The sequence below is a fragment of the Notamacropus eugenii genome, chromosome 3 (genome assembly GCF_028372415.1).
Source record: "Notamacropus eugenii isolate mMacEug1 chromosome 3, mMacEug1.pri_v2, whole genome shotgun sequence".
Classification (NCBI taxonomy): Eukaryota; Metazoa; Chordata; class Mammalia; order Diprotodontia; family Macropodidae; genus Notamacropus; species Notamacropus eugenii.
In genome coordinates this window covers 256,072,142-256,093,902 of record NC_092874.1, presented here as the reverse complement: position 1 = coordinate 256,093,902, position 21,761 = coordinate 256,072,142, and the positions used below count along the sequence as shown (strand labels likewise).

The 21,761-nt window shown below is 34.4% G+C and overlaps 1 protein-coding gene across 2 annotated transcripts in view; it reads right to left on the bottom strand.

Annotated features, from left to right (window-relative positions):
• Positions 1-21,761, bottom strand: part of ZDHHC17 (zDHHC palmitoyltransferase 17) — a 104,103-nt gene that overhangs the window by 27,236 nt on the left and 55,106 nt on the right. Inside the window, exons 8-11 of one of the 2 annotated variants that reach the window (XM_072655434.1) lie at positions 16,871-16,996; positions 11,162-11,304; positions 8,199-8,327; positions 1,256-1,337 (exon numbers count right to left, since the gene is read on the bottom strand). In XM_072655434.1, coding sequence (XP_072511535.1) covers positions 1,256-1,337; positions 8,199-8,327; positions 11,162-11,304; positions 16,871-16,996 — 480 coding nt within the window. Of the gene's footprint in view, positions 1-1,255; positions 1,381-8,198; positions 8,328-11,161; positions 11,305-16,870; positions 16,997-21,761 lie in introns of both variants that reach the window. The other variant, XM_072655435.1, reaches the window with a different exon arrangement.

The following is a 21,761-nucleotide window of genomic DNA, read 5'->3' as shown; positions in this document are numbered from 1 at the left end:
CAAATGTACAAGAATACAAGGCATTCTCCAATCGAAAAATGGTCAAAGGATATGAATAGGCAGTTTCCAGAGGAAGAAATTAAAGTTATCTATAGTCATATGAAAAAATGCTCTAAATCACTATTGATTAGGGAGATGCAAATCAAAACAACTCTGAGAAACCACATCACACCTATCAGACTGGCTAACATGACAAAACAGGAAGATGATAAATGCTGGAAAAGATGTGAGAAAGTTGGAACCCTAATTCATAGTTGGTAGAGCTGTGAGCTGATCCAACCATTCTGGACAGCAATTTGGAACTATGCCCAAAGAGTTACAAAAATGTGCATGCCCTTTGACCCAGCAATATCACTTCTAGGACTGTATCCCAAAGAGATCGTAAAAATGGGAAAGAGTCCCACATGTACAAAAATATTTATAGCAGCTCTCTTTGTGGTGGCCAAAAACTGGAAATCAAGGGGATGCCCATCAATTGGGGAATGGCTGAATAAATTGTGGTATATGAATGTAATGGAATACTATTGTGCTATAAGAAATGATGAACAGGAAGACTTCAGAGAGGCCTGGAAAGACTTATATGAACTGATGCTGAGTGAAAGGAGCAGAACCAGGAGAACTCTGTATGCAGCAACAGCCACAGTGTGTGAGGAATTTTTCTGGTAGACTGAGTACTTCATTGCAATGCAAGGACTTAAATAATTTCCAATGGTCTCTTAAGGCAAAATGCCTTCCACATCCAGGGAAAGAATTGGATCGCATAATGAAGCAGATTAGTTTCTTTTGTTATTATGCTTTGTTTTGTTCTATGATTTCTCCCATTCATTTTAATTCTTCTATGCAACAAAACTAAGGTGAAAGTGTATTTAATAGGAATGTATGTTGTAGAACATATATAAAACTATGTCATCTCATGGAGGGACTGGGTGTAGAACACTGAATATACTACCTGCTCCAGTTGATATGTTGCTTATTTTTATTGAACTTTCCCCCCTTTTCTCTTTCTTTCTAATTCTCTGTTGTAGAAGAAGAGCTCTCTGAGGAGGTGAGAGTGGAGGAATATATTTAGAAGTTGATGAACAAAAGATATCAATAATTTTTTAAACCCAGAAAAAAGCATACATTATCTTAGTTTAATTTGCAATATTTCATGATATGAATGTTTGCCATCATATTTTCACATTGGCTACAAATATCAACTGGAATTTTAAACTACACATAATTTTAAAAAGTAAATTGGTTCCTCTCCCATTACCTTTTTCTTCTGCTCTTCTGTAGCTTTAATAATTCCTGGGTCTGATTTCCAAGATTTTCCAAAATTGTAGAAAAGTGCAACACTATTGGCAAGGAATGGAAGGTGAATGAATAAAAAGTTGAGATGTGTTTAAAGTCAAGGAATCTAAAAAAACAGACAACAATAACTGAGAGTTCCTTTTTTTCCCCTCAAAGGATTCAATTTTCAAAAATCCAGAAAGTTAATGAGAAAGATTGGTTGAATGATAAAAGTTAACTTTGCAACTTAAAAATCACAATATAATATTACAAAGAATATACTAAATCTTTATCTCAAATATTTTTTTTTAAGTTCTCAACTAAGTTGATTCTTCACCTCAATTTAAAGATGTATGCCCCACAAAAAGTGTAAAAGTAAACCACCTTGCTTCTTAACTTCCAAAGACTGTAATTTGTCCTTAAGCAGTGAGGCAGCACCAGTGGATAGAAGGCTGGACCTAATAGGGTCAGAAAGATCTCAGCTCAAATTCTACCTCAGACTCTTCCATGCTGTGAGACATAAACTCTATTTGCCTCAGCTCCCTCATCTGTAAAATAAGGATAATCACAGCTTCTATCTCCAAGAGTGCTGTAAAGATAAAATGTCAAGTACTAAATCTTAAAGAACCTTATAAATGCTCGTTTCTGCTATTATTTTTATGTTCTAAAAATTGGAATAGCATCCACACTACAACTATTTTAAAATAATCAAAAAATTTATTCAAATCTTTTAGCATTTTCTAAATGAGATGGTCTAAAAGTTCGATAGTGAGGCATAGAAGAAATCTTCTAGCAGCTCTTGGATATTCTTAACAAACAATACCCCTTTTATATGCTCACATCTAAGATACACATTTGGCTTTCATTTTAAACTAGAAATATCCATCAGCTTAAAAAATATTAAAGCATATGGGATATCTATGTATTATTTTACATCTTAAAATTGTAAATTTTTTAAAAACCTATTCACTTAAAAAAAATTTAAGAATGAAAGTATGGATATTAGGCTTTACATCTTAATTGGTTGAACATATTCAGATGGAAGCAAAATTAACACATTACTGAAATCCAAAACATCTGGAATACTCATAAAAACCATTTTTAAGCTTTTTACGTAGGTGGAAGCATTATCTAAGATTTCTGCTCTCAATTCTGCAGTGAGGCATTTTTATGTGTAGACAATCTTCTATATTTCAAATGACATTAAGCAGAAAATAAAGCTGTTTTCTAAATAAAAGTCTTAAGAACCCTATAACATTCAGTTGGTACAAATTAAAATACTGTTTCTGGATGGAAATCAGTAATTCAAAAGGAAAAGTATTTTAAAACTAGAAAAAGTCTTAAGTTATTTATGGCAATTACCATATGTGCTTTCCCCCAAGAAGAGGCAAGAAAAATGTATTAAAAATTGGGGATAAAATTTTGTCAAGAAAAACAAATTGAGAGGGGCCTAGACTTATGATTTCATTAGAGCAGAGGAACTTAAAAATATGAGTGCTCCCTCAACCAAATCAAACTAGCAACTGATCTGCAACTTATAGAGCTGCCTGGGACATTGAGAATACCCAGAATCACATTACTATATTATAAGTCAGGGATAGGACAAGGCCAGCTCTCTATGTACAATGTCATGCTATTTCTCTTATTCAGATATTAAACAGCAATAACTGACATCCATATAAAGCTTTATGGCTTACAAAATATTTTTCAGTCAGTAAAGTACATGGTACAACTATAATTAATCTTATTTTGCTGATGGGAAAACAGGAGCAAGGAGAGAATCAGTCATTTGTCCAAAGCAACCCAGTTATTTAATAGTATATCAAGGACATCAACCTAGACCCTATGATTCAAAATTCAGTGTTTTGTTCATTATGAAATAACTACTACTGATAATCAACACAGATGGATTTACGTTTAATATGAAAATGAAGAGGTAGGCACAATAAACCTCACCTTGGAATGTACATAATATAGACTCTGGTTTATTCCTTTAAAACAGCAGTCTTTTTGTAAATGACAAGATGGAAGAATAAATTGTATTGTCACTGTGATCATGTCAGAAAATGTCTGGTAAACTGATATACATGGTGGTGGTAGAGGTAGTAATCATTTGTAGTACAGAACAAGAGCTGTGATGATTAAACTGTTTCTCTATGGTCCCACTCAGGTCTAACAACTTAGAATCTAGAAGTATTGATTAAAAACCCACTTACGTAGTGGATAGCGGAAAAGCCCTACTATAGTTAATGCCCCCTTTTCATATGAACTCTAATCTGGGATGATCTGACTATGTGGTTCTGATCTGTATGGGAGGGCAGAAAAAGCAATAGGAAGGATGGATGCAACAGAGATTACCTGGGGAAGCTATTGCCTCTTTTTCTTTCCACAGTCTTAAAACCTAATAAAACATTTCATGATTCTTTCTAATTTGCTCCTTCCATGGTTTATCTGCAAGCTCTTCCCTACTTCCCTTATGTATATCACTTCCTATTTCCTCAAATTATTTTAAAACTAGGTCACAAGTGGTGCGAATAACAAATACCATGAAGAAGTTACATGTATTCAAATCCACATAATTTAAAGTTATTGCTATGTAAAATATGGAAACTGGTTCTAACTCAATGGAAGTAGTCAGGGTAGATTCAAATAATGCAACCACTTTGGGGGACTCATCATTCTCATTAATATACAGGTTATTCTAGGTAACAACATCATCATGGTCAGCATATGACATGAAGGCTGGAGACATGCCTATGTTAGAGTAAAGAAGTTCAATGGAATTCTTCCGTTTTTACTTAAGGATCTAGAATTTTAAATTCTGTTAATGGTGTGAAAATGCTAGGATTCCCCTCCAAGAAGATCATCGAACGAACATGCACCAAATATGTAAAACTAGTTAAGAGTTAGTTACATCTGTAGACAAAGATGATTAAAAATTTAGTAAGCGTAAATTAACAATATTATCTAATTCCCCAACTTGATGCTTTAAAGTTAACAAAGAAACTAAAAGACAACAAGTCTGTGATACAACAGTAAAATGACAACTATGCATTCTTTAAGACACCACAATCTACAAAATGTGTAAAACTTATATGTGTGTGAGAACAATAAGGGGAAAAATTTTTGAACAAGAACATCAAGTCCTTCAAAATTCACATCATGTACATTTTATCAAAAATGGAAATACTGATGAATCCAAATCTACTTGGCTAACTGATGCACAATATTTTCCATTCAAATCGACTACAGAAAATATTAGGACCAACCTTGGTATAAATTTTAAAGCATATCTCATTGTGTTAATTTTAAAGCAAAAATACGAATGAACAATCACATAAATGAAATATTAACTTACCAAGATTTACACAAGTAGTATGAAAAAGTTTATTTTAATTCATAAAAACCAGGAATATTCTAGGTCATGTTTTACAGTCAAATTCTGCTGAATTTCTTGGACCTGGATCTTCTTGCTATCTAACTTCTCTGTATTTAATTTTTTATTATTTTTTCTTCAAAGAAAGGAGAGAAATTCAACTTCATCTACTTAACTATCACTATTACCAACAATAGCTAGCATTTGCATAATGCCTACTATGTGCCAGGCACTATGCTAAGCACTTCACAAATATTTCATTTCATCCTAACAAAGCCAGGGAAGTAGGCACTCTTATTATCCCCATTATGTAGTTGAGAAAACTGAGGCAAACAGAAGTTAAATGACTTGGCCATGGTCACACTGCTTATTAAGTGTCTGAGGGCATATTTTAACTCAGGTCTTCCAGACTCCACATCCAGCACTCTATGCAGCCGTGAGACCACCTAGGTGTCACTACTCAACAGACTAGTAAAAGATCTCATATTAGAGAGAAGTTAAACTTTTGCCTAAAGTTTTGCCTAAATGACATTTTCATTATTTGCTAATTTAACAATATTTTTCCTCTTTCCCAATTAGGGTTGAGAAGTAATTCGTGCACCAGGCAACAAAGAATTATTTTAGGAAGATATGAACTTTCCCCCTTTCAGTACAAAATTAAATGTCCAATTTAGGCAACGAAATGTTATGCTGCAAAGAAATACCTCTAGTCTACTGAAGTCACTTCAGAGGTCAAGTTACTACTTAAAAAAGCAAATTTTAAGTAGATGAGGTAATGAAAACAAGCATATCTGTTTTAGTCATACCAAATGTTCCAGTAAGACAATTCTAATGCCTAATGAATCCTTGAGGGGCAGTTTTATGTCCAAGTATAATACATGACCAGAATGAGGTAGTGAAAGCTGTCACGTAGAGGAATTTCACCAGGTATCACCTTACTTACACTACAAAAGCAAAAAGAGGAACTATGCTCTGCTGAAATATAAGCATATAAAACTGTCTAAATATAAGACTTTTAAGCTCTTCTTAAATTCTGTTTAATGCCTCAAAAACAAAATGAGTACAGTTCCCCAAGACCAAATTAAACAACTAGGCAATTTTGACAAAAGAACACATCAAAGTAACTATTTCACACACAGAGTACTTGATAACAATTAAATAATGTTTGGAATAGTAATCAATGTCACCACAACTCTAGACCACTAAAAATGTATTTTATAGTTGGATGAGGTAACACATGCCTGTAATCCCTGATCCTCAGGAAGGAAAAGCCCAGTGGACTGCTTGAACTCATGAGTTCTGAGTTGAACTAATCCTAGTTCCAACATGGTGATTCCTTCACTCTCTCCCCAGAAGCAGAAGGCTAACAGGCTGCCTGAGGAAGGGGCAAACTACTGCAGGTCAGAAACACAACATCTCAAAGGTTCAATGCTGATCAGTTATTCAGTGGAATTGAGCCCAAGAATGGCTGCTGCACTTCCAGCCCAGGTCAGAGAGAGAGAGAGAGACCCAGTTTAAAAATTAAAACAACAGATAAATAAAATTTATTTGGCATATTTTCTATAGTGAAGTTTTTAAAAAGATTTAGTAAACATTTATGAAATTTGCAATTTTATTAAAATATTTTGAGTTTGCATTATGTTGCTGATTTTTAAGAAATCTAATTAGATGTTAAAAATCTTTATCATGAATGATGATGAAGAACATAACAGCAGTCAAACATTCCTCTGACGTATGTATTTTCACCTCAATGGGTTGAATACTGACAACTGCATTTCTCGATATATTGCAATAATATTACTATTAATAATAAATAATATAAATATCAATAAATAATAATAAATCTAAATTCAGTTTAGCTTAAGAGTCAGATCCGTTTTTAGTACATCTAAGTGCCATTCAGCCAGTACCAGTCATTCAAAAGGGAAAGGCCACATCTTTTCTTTGAATTAGGTAGAACACCAGCATGATATCCTGGAAAGGACAGATGGACTTAATAACATTTATTACTATTATTACTAACATGCCTGACATTTACACTTCTCCTTACTAGTATTTTAAGTAGGGTTTTAGAAGACGTAGTAGTCTAAATAGTGTTCACAAGGAAATGTCAAATTCAGACTTGAAGTCACAAGTCAACAGGGGCTGCCCTTAAATATCTGGGGTCCACTCATGGAAGCATCTCTGGTTTTGAGAACATACTGTGATGGGATCATAATCACAACTGTAACGTCTCTCAGATACATACAAACTGATGGCAATGATGACTGATACCACCAGACCACCACCAGAATGACAAAGACTTTTATTTGCCATTGTCCTAATTTGGGCAGGTTCTGGTTTAAAAAACAAGAAGCAACAGCAACAACAACAACAATTAGCCAAGTTACAAATAACCTACCAGGCAATGGTTAGCTCTTTTTTTTCTCTCCCCAAAGCAGCTGAGGAAGAGAAAAGTTGGGATCCTGTTTCCACTGTATCAGAGCTACCTACTCTCCTTAATATAACAGATCAGCACCACTGTCTCTGTGTATAAAGTCATCACAAAACAGCATGTTTTAGATCTTTTCTGTCCTTTCTCATTTTCATGAAAACAAGGGGTATATAAAAAAAAATCCTAAAGACCAAATGACTTCATTAATTACTGTATTAGGAATTTAATAACCCCTGGATTCCTATTAGACTCAGTTCAAGCACCATCTCCTCCAAGAAGGCTTTCCTGTGCCGCCTAGCAGCTGAGGCTTTGCCCTCTGAGGCTACCTTTCATTGATTTGGTATCTATCTTATGTGTACTGATTTATATTTGTTGTCATTCACCACCACCACCCACCCACCCTACCCTCATTGGAATGCAAGTTTCTTGAGGGCAAGAGCTGTTTTTGTTTGTTTGTTGTATCCTTAGGACCTGGCACATGCCTGGCACACAGTAAGTATTTAATGAATGCTTGTTGATTGTTACACATGCTTCTAGTTAGACATATGCTACACGATTATTAAAGCATGGCATATACATGTCTTCATAAAGCAACTCTGGTTCATGTCACAAAGCTAAGGCCAGATTTAATAATTTTTGAGTACATCAAGGGCCTGATGAGAAGCACTACGGATAGGGCAAAGAAGGTCTGTTGTGGAGCTTCCATCACATCCTAGCTCTGTGATCAAGGCCGTGACACTTCTGTTTTTGCTCCCCTCAGCAATGCTCTTATGAGATAAGCCAGACATGAGAAGGTGCAGAGAGTCTGCACACAGAAGAGTTTCTGACACACTTCTGAACCAAAAGAGGGGGGGAACGGAGATATAACATGCAAATCATTAAGTTTTCATTTTCTAGAAGAGAAATGTAATAAAAGTAATCATATTAAAATAATAAAATCATACTTTTAAAATACCTTTAAAAGAAATTAAAGGCAGTCAGAATTTAAGTTGCTAAAAAGCAACTATTTATGAATATATTTCCTGCCTAAGTACTTTTTCCTGATAAATTTTTGTTGTAAAATTCCATTAATTACATTTTAATTCTATCATTAAAAAACCAATGAAAAGTACTGACGTTATCAACCTTCTGACAGAAAGGATATCATTCCAAAACCAGAAGAACCACGTCACATACATCCAGAATTTGGTTGCCAAATATATTCCAAGTGGCAATGCACTGTGCATTGAGTGATCAAAAAATGATCTGTAAGACACAAATTTTAGTTTGAATTTAATATCCCACTATGATCATTTATTTATCTTTAAACAAAAGAGAAAATTAGACATACTTGATATACAGTAAATCATTTAACCAGAATCCAAATAACTAGGATTTTTTAAAAGGCAATATACAAAGATTCTTTCTCTAAAGCCTATTATTGGTGTCTCATCGTGGTATACAGGTGACCCTGGGTTCTAGATTATGGAAGGGCTTGAAGTATAAGCCCAGGAGGAGCCTCACTGAATATAATCACCAGGCTGGTCATAGAATGACAAATTTTTTCGGCCAATATAACTTGGAAAGACCATTTACTAAGTTACAGAGTGGTTATGAAACAGAGAAAACAAACAGCAACTTAGAAAGTATAACACATGATAAATGATAATCAAAGTGACAATTCCATTTTATTGCAAGGTCCTATAGAGCCTTTGGAACCATCTATTCAAAACATGCTTAATATTTTTTTAATTGTAAGAAAACTGAAGCTGTCCATCAAAAAAATCATATTCCTTCAACTAGGATAGTATTTGTGCGCAAATTAATATACCATTGATTATGCACTGAACCATTGATTATGCACTGAACACTGGCATACACACACACACACACACACACACACACACACACACACACAAACCCTCTGCTACATATCCAAGAGTGACTTCCAGTTTGTACTCCATGAAAGGTTTATTTCTCTATATAATGTGAGAATTTCGGTACATCACTTCAGGGTGGAATGAATCAGTAACACCAGTATTTACTAATGCACTACAGACACTTATGCAGCATTTTAGTAAACACACATGTTTGCACATACACATAAAAACAGGATCACAGGATCACAGATTTAAAGCTAGAAGGGAGAACCTTGGAGTTCACCCAAGTCCTACCCACTTATTTGACTGCTTCAGAACTGAGGTCCAGGCAGGTGAAGTGATTTGCCTAAAATCAGACAGTACTGATTAGTGGAGCCAGGATATGCATCCCAGTTCTCTGACTCCAAATTTAGTACTCTTTCCACTGTGCTATTACAATCCCAAATCTTTTTTTTTAAGACTTTAAAAAACCTATAAATACTAATTTTTCACCTCAGTATTCAATTTTTTTCCATCTCAAATGTACACATTGTTCTTTAATGAAATAACAAGGACAGCCTCTAGTATGGAGCAGGTAAAGACCAAATTGTACAAAAGATCACAAAAACTTAGATGTATTCAAAGGTATTTTTAAAAGGTGAATTTTTAATTTAAAATTAATTCCTAATAGGTATTTAATGATAGTTAGCCTATAAAATGTCAATACTGTAGTCTTCAACAAAAGATCTTATTAAATAATTTTTTAAAAGTCAAGTAGAGGTCAGAAAACTAGAAGCATGGATGCAACCAGCATGGAATTTGATGTAAAGAAGACCTGAGCTCAAATTTTATTTCAAATCCCTGCTATCTGTATGACCCCAGGCAAATCACTTAATTTCTATTTCCCTCAGTTTCCTTATTCCTTAAACTTTCAGGGTTGTTGTAAGGATTAAATAAGGTAATATTTGTAAAGGGCTTTGCAAGCCTCAGAGCGCTGTTCTAGCAACTGTTATTGTTCCCCGTAGGTGCTAGTGATCTAATCAGTCACCTTTTTGCATGGGCTAAGCAGAAAGTGGGGGCCCTGTCATAATATCTTTGTCTCAACCATTACAGTTGTAAATGTTACCATTACAGTACATTTTGAGTTGTTACTTTTATTAAAATTCAAAGGATCAAACCTGCTCCCTAAACCCCAAATAACCTTGAGGGCTAACAAAGTAGTAAGCTATTAACCAGCACTCACACCTAAAATAATCTGAACTGCTTTACCAGATATCTTCCTCCTTAAACTCTAGCAGAGCACTGATGGAGGGCAATTTTCCTAGGAGAAGGAAGAACACATGCAGAACAATTGAAGCATACACTTGGATGGGATACAGGGGTGAAAGGCCAATGGGCAACGGACTCCTGAGAGTGTCCATTTGAGTCCCCTTCACTAAAGAGGGCAGAAGAGGAGAGCAAAGTAGGCAGGGGAGCAGAACAAGAGGTAAAAGAGACTTGCTTGCCTTCACTATTTTGCCAGTGCTTTCACCAATTCTGTTTTTCCTGCTGAATTGTGACTGGAGAACCTGGTACCAAATAGGCAAACATGGCTCCGCTTAAAGCTCTAAGGGGGCATACTATTTATTTATGAAAAATAAAATATTCATTTGTATTATACAAATTATTTTGTACTATAGCTACCCAGTTAAAACAGATAAAACTCTAAACCTTTTTGCATCTGAAATGTTCCAAATCTTATACACATGTGTGCATGCATATGTGCATATATGTTGATGTATAGATATGTCCATATATACTTTCTACAAAAGTGTCCACATGCATGTGTATATACATATGCACTTGTGGTGAGTGTGTAAAAGCACTATATCTACATATATGTAGATGTATAAGTATATACATACACACACATAAACATACATGCACACATTTTGGCATTAAATATGAATATGGTCTTCTCAATCGTTAACCATTTTCTCGCTAATCCTTGTAAGGCTATAGAAAGGATGCAATTTCTGATGAGACCACGGATCACAGAAATATTAAAATATCCAAAGATAAAATACTGCTTGAAATACTATAGAAAATATATCTTTGTTTAATCAAAGTTTTTTAAAATGGTTTTTGAATTTTTTTCTAAATAATAGAATGACGCTTTTTTAAAAAATTGACTTTTTTCCTGAGAAAAAATTCATATTCCTTCATTTACAGCTATATTACATAGTTTAAAACAACACTTACTTTGAAAGAAACTGGACCATAGCCCAAACACCACCATACATTAGCCCTTTAATGAGCCAAGAATCAATATCTAGGTCTGCTATAAACCCAACCAGCCATATAACTAGGAAAGGAGTTCCTAGCATTACCTTCTGCCGAAATTCCTGCACAGAAACAAATATGTGTTATCAATTTTTGCATTTTTATGTATATTTACTGTTGGAACATTAACACCTGACAAAAAGAAAAGCAAAACTTGATATCAAATAGGTGGTGAGTAGGAAAGAAAGGTGCTTTTACTGTCTCCTGAAGCATGCTCTGGGATACCAGCACTGTGTTAGATTGTTCATTTCTGTTTCTAACAAAATAAAAACGACAGATCATAAATTGGGAACTTGAAGGAACCTTTCAGGCTGTCAAGTCCAAACCTCTCATTTTACAGGTGAGGAAAGTGAGGCATGGAGAGGTTAAATAATTTAGCCAGGATCACATAGCAAATAAGTGTCTGAGGCAGTCTTCCAGACTCTACCTCCAGTCCCTTACCCACTAAACAACAGCATCTCAGAGGAGCAAGAGCTTTCAGAGGGGGCATAAGAATTGCTTCCATTCTTTTCTGGTAGTGGACAGAATTTGACAGACACTGTCAAACAAGGTGAACTATAAAACTTAAAAAGATATAGCAATATAAGCTATGCTTTTATTTTTAAATAACACATTTGGACATTAAACAGAAAATAATTTTAAAACAGTCAAAATCTGAAGAGACTTTGGAAGTCGAAGGAACTAATAAATTACTTCATGAAGCGGCCTCTTCTACTGTTGGATGGCTCTAAGCAGAAAGTGCTTCCCTGTCACTTTCACCTACTGAGCATCCCTGCTGATCATACTGCCTTCTAGAGAAATACAAAGGAAGCTGAACTACTCTTCCAAATGAGAAATAATCCTTGAAATATCTGAAGATTGCAATCACCTCTCCCTTTCCTCTCCTCTAGGATTAAACAAATACCTTTAATTCCTTTTATGATGAGTTCTCCAAAGCCCACATTAACTTTCTTAACAGCTGCACTGGCCCATACTGAGTTTACTGTCACCTAAAACTTCAAGGTCTTTTCCACATGATATGCTATTAAGTCAAGTTTCCCCTATAAGCTTTCATTTCCTAATTTTACATTTTATTTATGATTCTATTTAAACCCCTATAACACTGACAGACTACTACAGAAAACAAGAAGACTAGCATGCTAACAACCATTAGCTCAGCATTCTTATGCAATGACTTAGAAAACCATCTAATACTGATCATCTTGGCCATTTACTATCTTATTCATAAAGATATTATGACAGTCAACCCCCTTGCTAAAAATCAAAATGTGATGTGTCTCTGGCACCTCCCAGTCTACCTATTAATTCCAAAATCCAAGGACCATGTGTCAGTCACCTACTGTGTGGACAGCAATGTCTTAGGCGTTGGTGGATATAAGAGTTTAGATAAAGTTATGCAGCTCGCTCTCTTTGGGGGAATCATGTACACAGATAAATATATTGTGCAATTTTACATGTGTTTTAATGGGTGCAAAATAAAAGTACTATGTGAGGTAATGGGGGAAGGCCACTACTGACAAAAATGGAAAAGAAGAAATCGGAAGAAGTTCGATGGAGAATGCAACATTGGAGACTGACTAGAAATTTAAGAGACGGAGGAAAGACAGAAACCACATAAACAAAAGCATGGCAGTGGAAAGACACAGAGTTAATTTAGAGTAGTCCAATTTGGATGGAGGGGAGTAGTAGATAAAGATGGAAAGATATGGTGGCACCCAATTTTGGAGGGTTCTGAATGCCAGACAAAGAAGTCTGAACATGATTACTTGGTAGTTCATAAGGAGCCACTCGTATATTTTTGAGTAGAAAAATGCTACGAACACACTTAGGCATCACATAGCTTGGCAGTGGTATAAAGTATGAATCAGAAAAGGCAAGACCTGTCAGATCAAGAAACAGGGAAAACGTAAGTTTCATTTACGTTTCTAAGTGGGGGGGTGGTGGGGGAGTGGGAGGGAAATAAGCTCCACGCTAGTATAGTAGCAACAGGAACAGGAAACAGTGCATAAATATGAGAGAAGTTGCACAGGTAGGATGAAAAGGACTTGATTTAGATGCAAATGGCAAAGGAGAGAGGCATATCAAAAATAACACAAAGTTTTCTAACACAGAAGTCTGGGAGGTACCAGTAACATAAATAATGAAGCCAAAAAGAGGCTCTGATTTAGGGAGAGAAAGATATAAAGCTGGATTTTTAACATGCTGAGTCTGAGATAAAAATAGCCTATTCAGGTAGAAATGTCCAGTAGGCTCTTACAAGTCTGGAACTAAGAAGAGAGGTCAGAGCTGAAAATAGAGATCTGGGAGTTATATGCATACAGGTAGTAGTTGAAGCTATGAGCATGAATGAGGATGCTGAAACAACAGGTTAAGAGAAGGAAGGCTCAGTAGCGAATTTAGGGAAATTTCTACTGTAAGAAGATGGGAAAGAATAAAAAAAAGTGCTAAAAAGGCATGCAAAGCACCAAACTAACCAGTTCCAACTTTTTAGTTTTATCTCACATCTGCCCTAGATGATTTAAAATCACTTCAACTGCACTGTAACTTTCTACATACATGGCTTTTCTCATGCCATTTCAGTAGTTTAGAATGGCTTTCTTTCATCACATAACCACAAATTTAGTTGTAATAGCTGCTACAATAACAAATTTATGACCTAATGAAACATTTTGAATTTATAATGTAGTTTCAAATTTTATTATACAATGTGATTTTCAGTTTATACTATATACTTTAAAAAAAACAGAAGCATAAAAATTAAGGGGCTTCCTCAAAGCAGTATCATTATTAAGAAAAAAGCCATTTACTAAATGTTACCCTAGCGCGGCAGTGAAAACTGCCCTGTTTACTTTAAAAGTTTAATTGATGTCTCTTGTCATTTCCTGGTCTCCCTCACTCCAATAAACCCCTCCCTTATAACAAAGAAAAAACTGTCTAACCTATGCACACAGCTCAGGCTGTTGGGGGAGAGAGGCATTATGAAAAAAACAAGGTGAAAATATTCCCTTATTTGAGGGGAAGGGTGATGAAAAGGGAGTTCTATATGATATTTTATGAATCAATTCAAGAACAGAAACAGGATGTCATGGCCTCAATAAGAACAGCTTTTGGACTACATTGAGAAAAGGCTAATGATAACCCAAAAAGTCTTTAAAACTATTCTTGGACTAAGAAGAATACAAAAGGTCCAGAGGAAATAATGTAATGGTAATACAGCATAGAGAGAAGTCAATTACTCATATTCAACTGTGCTTCTGTCTTCTTCAGCAAGAATGATGTCCTTTGTGAATAAAAAAGGTAGTCCAAACACCATATGGGAGACACTGAAGACTAAGGTAAGTAAAGTAAAAATCTAGTTAGATAACATCTAGCCACATCAATTTATTTAAAGTCTCCAAACTCAAATTTCAATGTCAAAAGAAAAGACAAATGTGATCCATAAAAGCACTGTCAGTAAAAGAAATCAGAAAACAAAAGCTCCAAGAAAATGGAGCTAAGCAAATGTTTCCTTAGTTTTCTAAAGGGGCAAAGGGTAGATTCTGGAAACTATAGATTAGTAGGTCTATAGTGGATCCTCAGCAAAATTTCAGTACAGAATATTTTAAAAGATTGTGAGCACTTGACAAAGATTGTGAGAATATAGTTATCAGTGGCAGACAACAGGAGTTCACTAAGGAATAATCATTCCAAACTAACTTTATTTTTTTTTTTGTGCTGTTTGATTAGTACACATGAAGAATGCAATAGATACAGCACAACTACATTTCAGCAACAAATCTGATGAACTCCATTATGACAGCATTGTGGATAAGATGAGGAAACATAGGCTGGTTAACCACACAGTCTAGAACAACTTTATCAAAAGAGTGTTGATAGAAAGATTGGTGACAACCAAAAAGTATGTCTCTAAATGGAATGATAAAAAAAAGACCATCCTGTTTAACATTTTTATAGACAACTTGAAAGAAAACAAAAATGCAAGCTTTATCAGAAAGCATAAAATCAGGAAGGACAGCCAATGTAATAGAAGGAAATCAAGATTCAAAGTAGAATTCAGAGTAGAATGAAGGCCTAAAGTATGCAAAATTAAATTTATCAGGAAAAAAAGGTAAACAAGAATCAACTGCAGAAATACAGTGAGAGAGTCCCAACCTGAAGTCAGTTCATGTGAAAAAGATGAGGGCAAATTTTAATCAACAGCTTGTTTGATAACTGTCAACAGACTTACTTGGCTCCAGCAAAATATCTCACACTATATAAAGATGTGTTCAGGGGGGAAAAAGTGAAATCCTACTTGAGGACAGAGACCACTTTATTTTCATATCCACAGCACCCTGCCCAATGCTTAACACATGGCAGGAACTTAATAATAGATGCTTTCTCATTCCTATGTGCTGCTCACATAAAATCTACAATTATCGTGTTCTGTTCTCGGCATCCTAATTATTTTGTTTCTCTCCAATCTGAACATAAGCTCCTTGAGGACAGGAAGCATAAATGATATTTCTCTGTATCTCCTTAAGCACCTAGAACAGCTATTTGCACATAACAAATACTTACTGATTTAATTTTGATTTCTTCAGAATCACTAAGAGGCAGCTTGGCCCAGTGAACCTGTGCACAGGACTTTAGAGTCAGGAGACCTAAATTTGAATTCCACTGAGACATTTAATAGGTGGCTGAGGACAGGAAAGTTAATTAACTTCCAAATGTCTCCTTTATCAGCAAAAGAGGAACTATGCTACTTAGCTAACAGGGATTTTGTGAGTGAAGTTGTTCACAAGAATTAAATTTCAATGTAAATGTGAGTTATTATTACAACTAGAATTTTAAAGGTCCTTAAAAATATATGATTCCACCATTCCTACAAGATGAAATGATCTCTTGTAAAGGAATAGCTAGGTGTTACAGTGGATAGTCAGGAAGGACCTAGAGTCAGGAAGACCAGAGTTCAAATTCTGTCTCAGACGCTAGCTGTGTGACTGTCATTTAACCTCTGTGTGCCTCAGCTTTTCCATCTGTAAAATGGGGATACAGCACTTGCCTCTCAGGGCGGTTGTGAGGATTAAACCAGAGAATAATTGTAAAGTATTTAGCAAAGTAGCTGGCATATAGTAGGCACTACGAAGATTTCTGAAGCTTTTTACATTACAGATTATTATCAGGCAATGCAGCCAACCTTTATAACTAAAAATCTAAATTTCAATTACAACAATACTGCAATTTTCAACATCAATTGACAAAATCCTAGACTGAAGATAAAGGAACTGATAGAAGACAACAAAGGTAATGGACTGAAGAGAATTACAATTTTTTTTTAGTTCACCACACGTAGTCAGGAAGGATTTTCATATCTCTACAACATCTGAAGATCAACTGAATCAATTAACAAACTTTTATTAACAGCTTACAGAATTTCAGAAAATGAAACAAAAAATAAAACGGTTGACTCTCCTGATCATTATACAAGTTAGTCAACCAAATACCTGTCCTACAAAGCTTTGCTAGGCAGCCTAAATTCATTATAAGGTTAGGATTTAAAAATGAATAATTCTTGTATTAGAAATACAAGATAATAAATCTCAAATTAAAAAAGGAAAGACTAACAAATACAGTCATGAGTTTTACCTTATCAGCCTTTAGCTTTTTGAGGAAAGACGGATTGTCATACCCTTTTGCCTGTCTTGCCTCTTGTAAGTGATTGATCATCCAAACATTTTTTCTTTGCTTTGCCAAATCAAGTGGTGATTCTCCCTGATGGACAACAGAAATACAAGAACTTCACATTAAAAATAAAAAGTATCATTTATTACTATCCATACTATTCATAAATAGAGAAAATAAAGTTATATGTTCCAGTATCACTTTAATTCTTACTTTGACATCAGAACCAATAGTTATTTCAGTTAGATTTTAAACTATTTCATTAATAAGATTTCTATTATTAATTCTTTCCTAAGAATAAGAAAAAAATATATTCAAAACTCAATAATTAATCTATAATATTCAATCCTTGATCACATTGTGAATTAGTATGCATATCAAAAAGTAGGTATATTAACACTTGCTGGATCATAGGTATTTTTAATCTACGTTTGTTCCCCACTTATGTCACCATCTTGGAGGAGGTCATGAGAAGGAACAACTACTACAAAATAATGTTCTGTCATGCTAAATCTCTCTCAATTTCATCATGGTGATACCAAGAGCTCTAAGAAGAAACTGAAGAAAAAGAATAGAGAAATAACCATATGAGTCGATCCCTAACTCATCTTACCAGAGGTTGGGTTGGCATTCTTGACTTAGAACAAATCCCTTTGTCCTTCTAGAAAAGTCCATAATTCTGATTTTACCCTGATAAATGAAGAATTCTACAGTAATAAAGTGTGAAGGAAATGAGAAACAAGTCAGCATTTCAATTTTAATTGTATATCTCTTTTAACTTTTCCTATCAGAGTATTTCTTTTTATAGAATACTTAAAGGTTTGAATGAGTTAAAATTTCCCACTTAAACTTTTTCGAATACAAAAAGAAAATTTTTTAAAGTCCTTTCTCAAGGATTCATATCTCCTCAAAAAAAAAAAGGCAAGAAAATTACTGAGATTGTCTTTCAAAAGATCAAAGGGAAAAAACATCAAAATTATATGTAACTCTAAGGGCATTTTATTAACTTTTATGAACCTTTTATCTTTGTGAGGAATGGAACCTAATTTTTTTAAAGGCTCCCCAAAATACAAGAAAAAATCCTTTAATTTAAAAAAAGGGTCACACACAATGGGGTACAGGCTAATCTAGCTCAATTCTCTACAAATATAAGTAGGTCCTTAATTTGAAATACCTTACCTACTCAAAAAATCCAGGTACTAAATTTAACACCAGCTAATTAATCCAAACTATAAAGATTACCTGTGTAAAAGCAATCCCTTTGGGGGAACAACTCCCAGAGAATATCCTGCAGTTGCCTCGGGTTCCAGCTGAGCATCCCTTCCACTAGAGGGCCATGTGACACCTAAGGATTGCCTAGATAAAAAAATTGAGGGAGCTTTAAGAAATCTTTCAACTAATCTTCTAATTATCTGACTACTTTAGTGTATCTTTATATTCAGCTGGAAGTAAGAATAAACAATTGAATAATTTTGATAGTTATAATGAAACCAGGGATCTGAATTCATGTATATAGTTAATCACTCCATGTATCAGCGGGGAAAAAAAAAATTGACATGGAGGTTATATTAGTAAATACTATGCAAATAACAGTAAAAAATGTCCTTTTGTTAGTTTTGGCCTGACTTTAGCTTAAGCTTTAGCTTAAGGTTGAATTTCATTCTCAAACCCAGGGAAATTACTCCTTTGGTGACCTTCAAGGTCAGGAACTTAAAATGTAACAGAAACTTTTCTGAAAATGGTTTCTTATTTCATCCCAAGAAACCACATCAACATTTGCTCATAATATTAACAGAGCTAGATCAGCAATATTTTTAAAATTTAAAAAAAAATTATCTTTATTCCTTAAAAAGGTAGTATATGTATAAAGAGCTCCTAAATAAAATTTTTAAAAAGCAAAAATCCTATAAATTAATTCATAGGGTTGAATTATTCAGGGGACAATGTGTTTTTCAAAATTTTATAAATGAGATCAAGCCATATACTAAGATCCCATAAACTGAGATTAATGTACAAGTCATATGACATTTGTATCTCATTAAAGCTAAGAATTTAACTTGCCCTAAATAATAATTTGAGAATATGAGAACTGTTCTAATCTGAAATACTCAAATTTAATACTACAATTTTAAAACAACTACCTTAAACCAGTACTACAAACAAGCTATCTACTCCACGCTAACAGCCTTCAAATATTATTTCCATTGAGATAATAAAAGCTTGTTTCCTTTTTATTTTGGTATAGAGATCTGATATTTGCAATTTCTACCACTATTCAAAATAGTGATAGAAACTGCAAATATTGGTACTGGTTTTCAAAAATTTATAAATAAGATCAAGCCATACATACTCCTCCAAAGGTCTGGAAGTTGCCTGATTATTTCAAGCTTTTTAGAAAATAAAGCAACACTAAGGTATGCCTACTTAATGCCACTGTAAGAGTCATTTAGCTAAATAATGATATAAAATTTAGTCTTCATTCATCCCTGATCAGAGGGTAAGGAAAACTGGCATAACTGAATGTCACTTTTTAGGTTATAGTCCTTTCAGTGGTATGGGATAAGCAGAATAATAAATTCCCCGATAACACACTTCTTTTAAAAGGTGTATAGAACATGGATGGAAGGAATCAAAAGTGTTGGAAACATATATAAACTACATTACCCCAGCATAGCTCTCTATTTTACATACAAGTTGATACCTGATCTAGCTACGAAAACTGATATGTCGCTAAAAATTGCCCAAAAAATTAATGAGTTTGAATTTTAGAACTGAATAATAATTCTTTTGCTTTAATAGAACTGTATTGTAGTCAATATGCCTGTTGTGTACAAATCTAAATACTTTCACCTTGTGTTGTAATGGAATCTGACTAGTATCCAATCCAATTTTCCACTTATTTACGTGCATTCATGGGTCATAGTCTCTTTAGAAGTAGACTTCTGATGACACCAAGAACAGCTGGAAAGGGTCTCACTATTTTATGTCTTGTACACTTTACAAAACTTTAGATAAAATTCTACTTTCCTCATCTTAACAACATGAGCCTCTTTTTGAAAGCAAACTCCCTTTCCTTTATCATATCATGCCATAATGATAAGAAATATGTTTAACCAAGTAGGCACAGAATTCTTCTATCTCCCACAAATACAAATACATATCTAATTAAAATATCACTTTATTCCAAAAACTAAAATACTAAAATTTCAATGCCATGTAATTAATATAAACTATAAAAGAGCTCTGAACTATGAAAAACAGCTATGGGGAGGGTCTCAAAATTCTAAAACTTTAAGATTTCAAGTAACTGACTTACTATGCTTTATAGCATGAAATCAGGGATAGTTTTTTATCTAAATCTGGAATTTCTGTCAGGGTCTACATGATGCTCTGAACACACTAGGTACTGTGCTTACTGAATTGAACTAACTATAATTATGAACTTTCGCTGGTCAAGTTGGGATATAACAAGGTACAGCTATATAACATATTACTATATTTTACTTATTTCTAAATAAGTTTATTACTAAAATAAATTTATTAATAGTAACAAGTTTATTACTAAAATCTGCAAGGTTTCTGACAGTTCTAAGTAGCGGTGAGAGAGAACAAGAATACCTCTAGCTAGTGTATATTTATGAGATGAAGCATAATCTGTTCTTATAAAAGTACAAGAATATTTATCTTGGAAGTTTCATGTGTAGCTACTCTTTAAATAAGCAAAATATAAGTCTTCCTGTCACCAAGAAAAGTCTATTTGTAAAGAAGATTGGTTAAGATTTCTTTATTTTATGTTAATGGTTTTATCAACGTTCTTACAGGATTTAAGTAAGAAATACAAAATGAGGCAAACTTTTCCAAGGGCTCTGGAATTTACAATTATAGTCAGCTTAACATCAACTTGTTCTACCAAGACTTTAATTTAGGTAAAAACAAGATTACAGGGAAAAAGGAGTGGGAATGCTGAGACAGCTCTGGGAAAGCCTGGGGAGATAATGGATTCAGCAGCTCAGCCAGATGTAAGGAGCATAAGGGGCAGCTAGGTAGCACAGTAAAGCACTGGCCCCGAAGTGAGGAAGACTCATCTTTCTGAGTTCAAATCTGGCCTCAGGTACTTACTAGCAAGTCACTTAACCCTGTTTGTCTCAGTTTCCTCATCTGTAAAATGAGCTGGAGAAGGAAATGACAAACCAGTATGTTTGACAATAAAATTCCAAATGGGCTCATGAAAAGTCAGACAAGACTGAAAAACAACTGAACACATACAAGGAGTTTAAGATACTATGGCCTTGAAGCAGGGCTAGATTGAGCATGGTAGATGGAATGGCTCTAGAAACTACCCACTAAAGGCAATGTGAGTCAAACTGAGTATTGGAGCTGAGCTGACCTTTAGATTGCTAGAAGCTACACGAACAGAGGCATAAAGAAATAAAGAGGCAGGACAGGAAAGACAGAGGAAGGGAGTAAGGGATAGAATGCAAGAGGAGAATACAGAGATGAGCTAAATGGAACAAGAGGCAAAAATTACTAGTCTAGTTTTCAGCAAATGAACTTAAAGTGAATATTACTAAGGAGTTTGGAAATATTCAAATAAGGGGTGTAGTTGTAACATTTTAAGGAGTTTACTGAGAAACTTCCATAGGGCATTTTCTTCAGGCTATGGCCATTGTCTCAAAATTTTATTAGTTTTCAACATTATAAGAATGAAGCTAATTTAGAAGCTACTGTCAGGTTATTTGTTCAACAAAATTTTTCACTGAGGACTCAAAAGCAACTAAACTGTAACAAACGGCGACCAAAAAGTTCTACCTTAAACCTCCAACTAATAAAAATCTACTTTCACTCTATTTTGCAT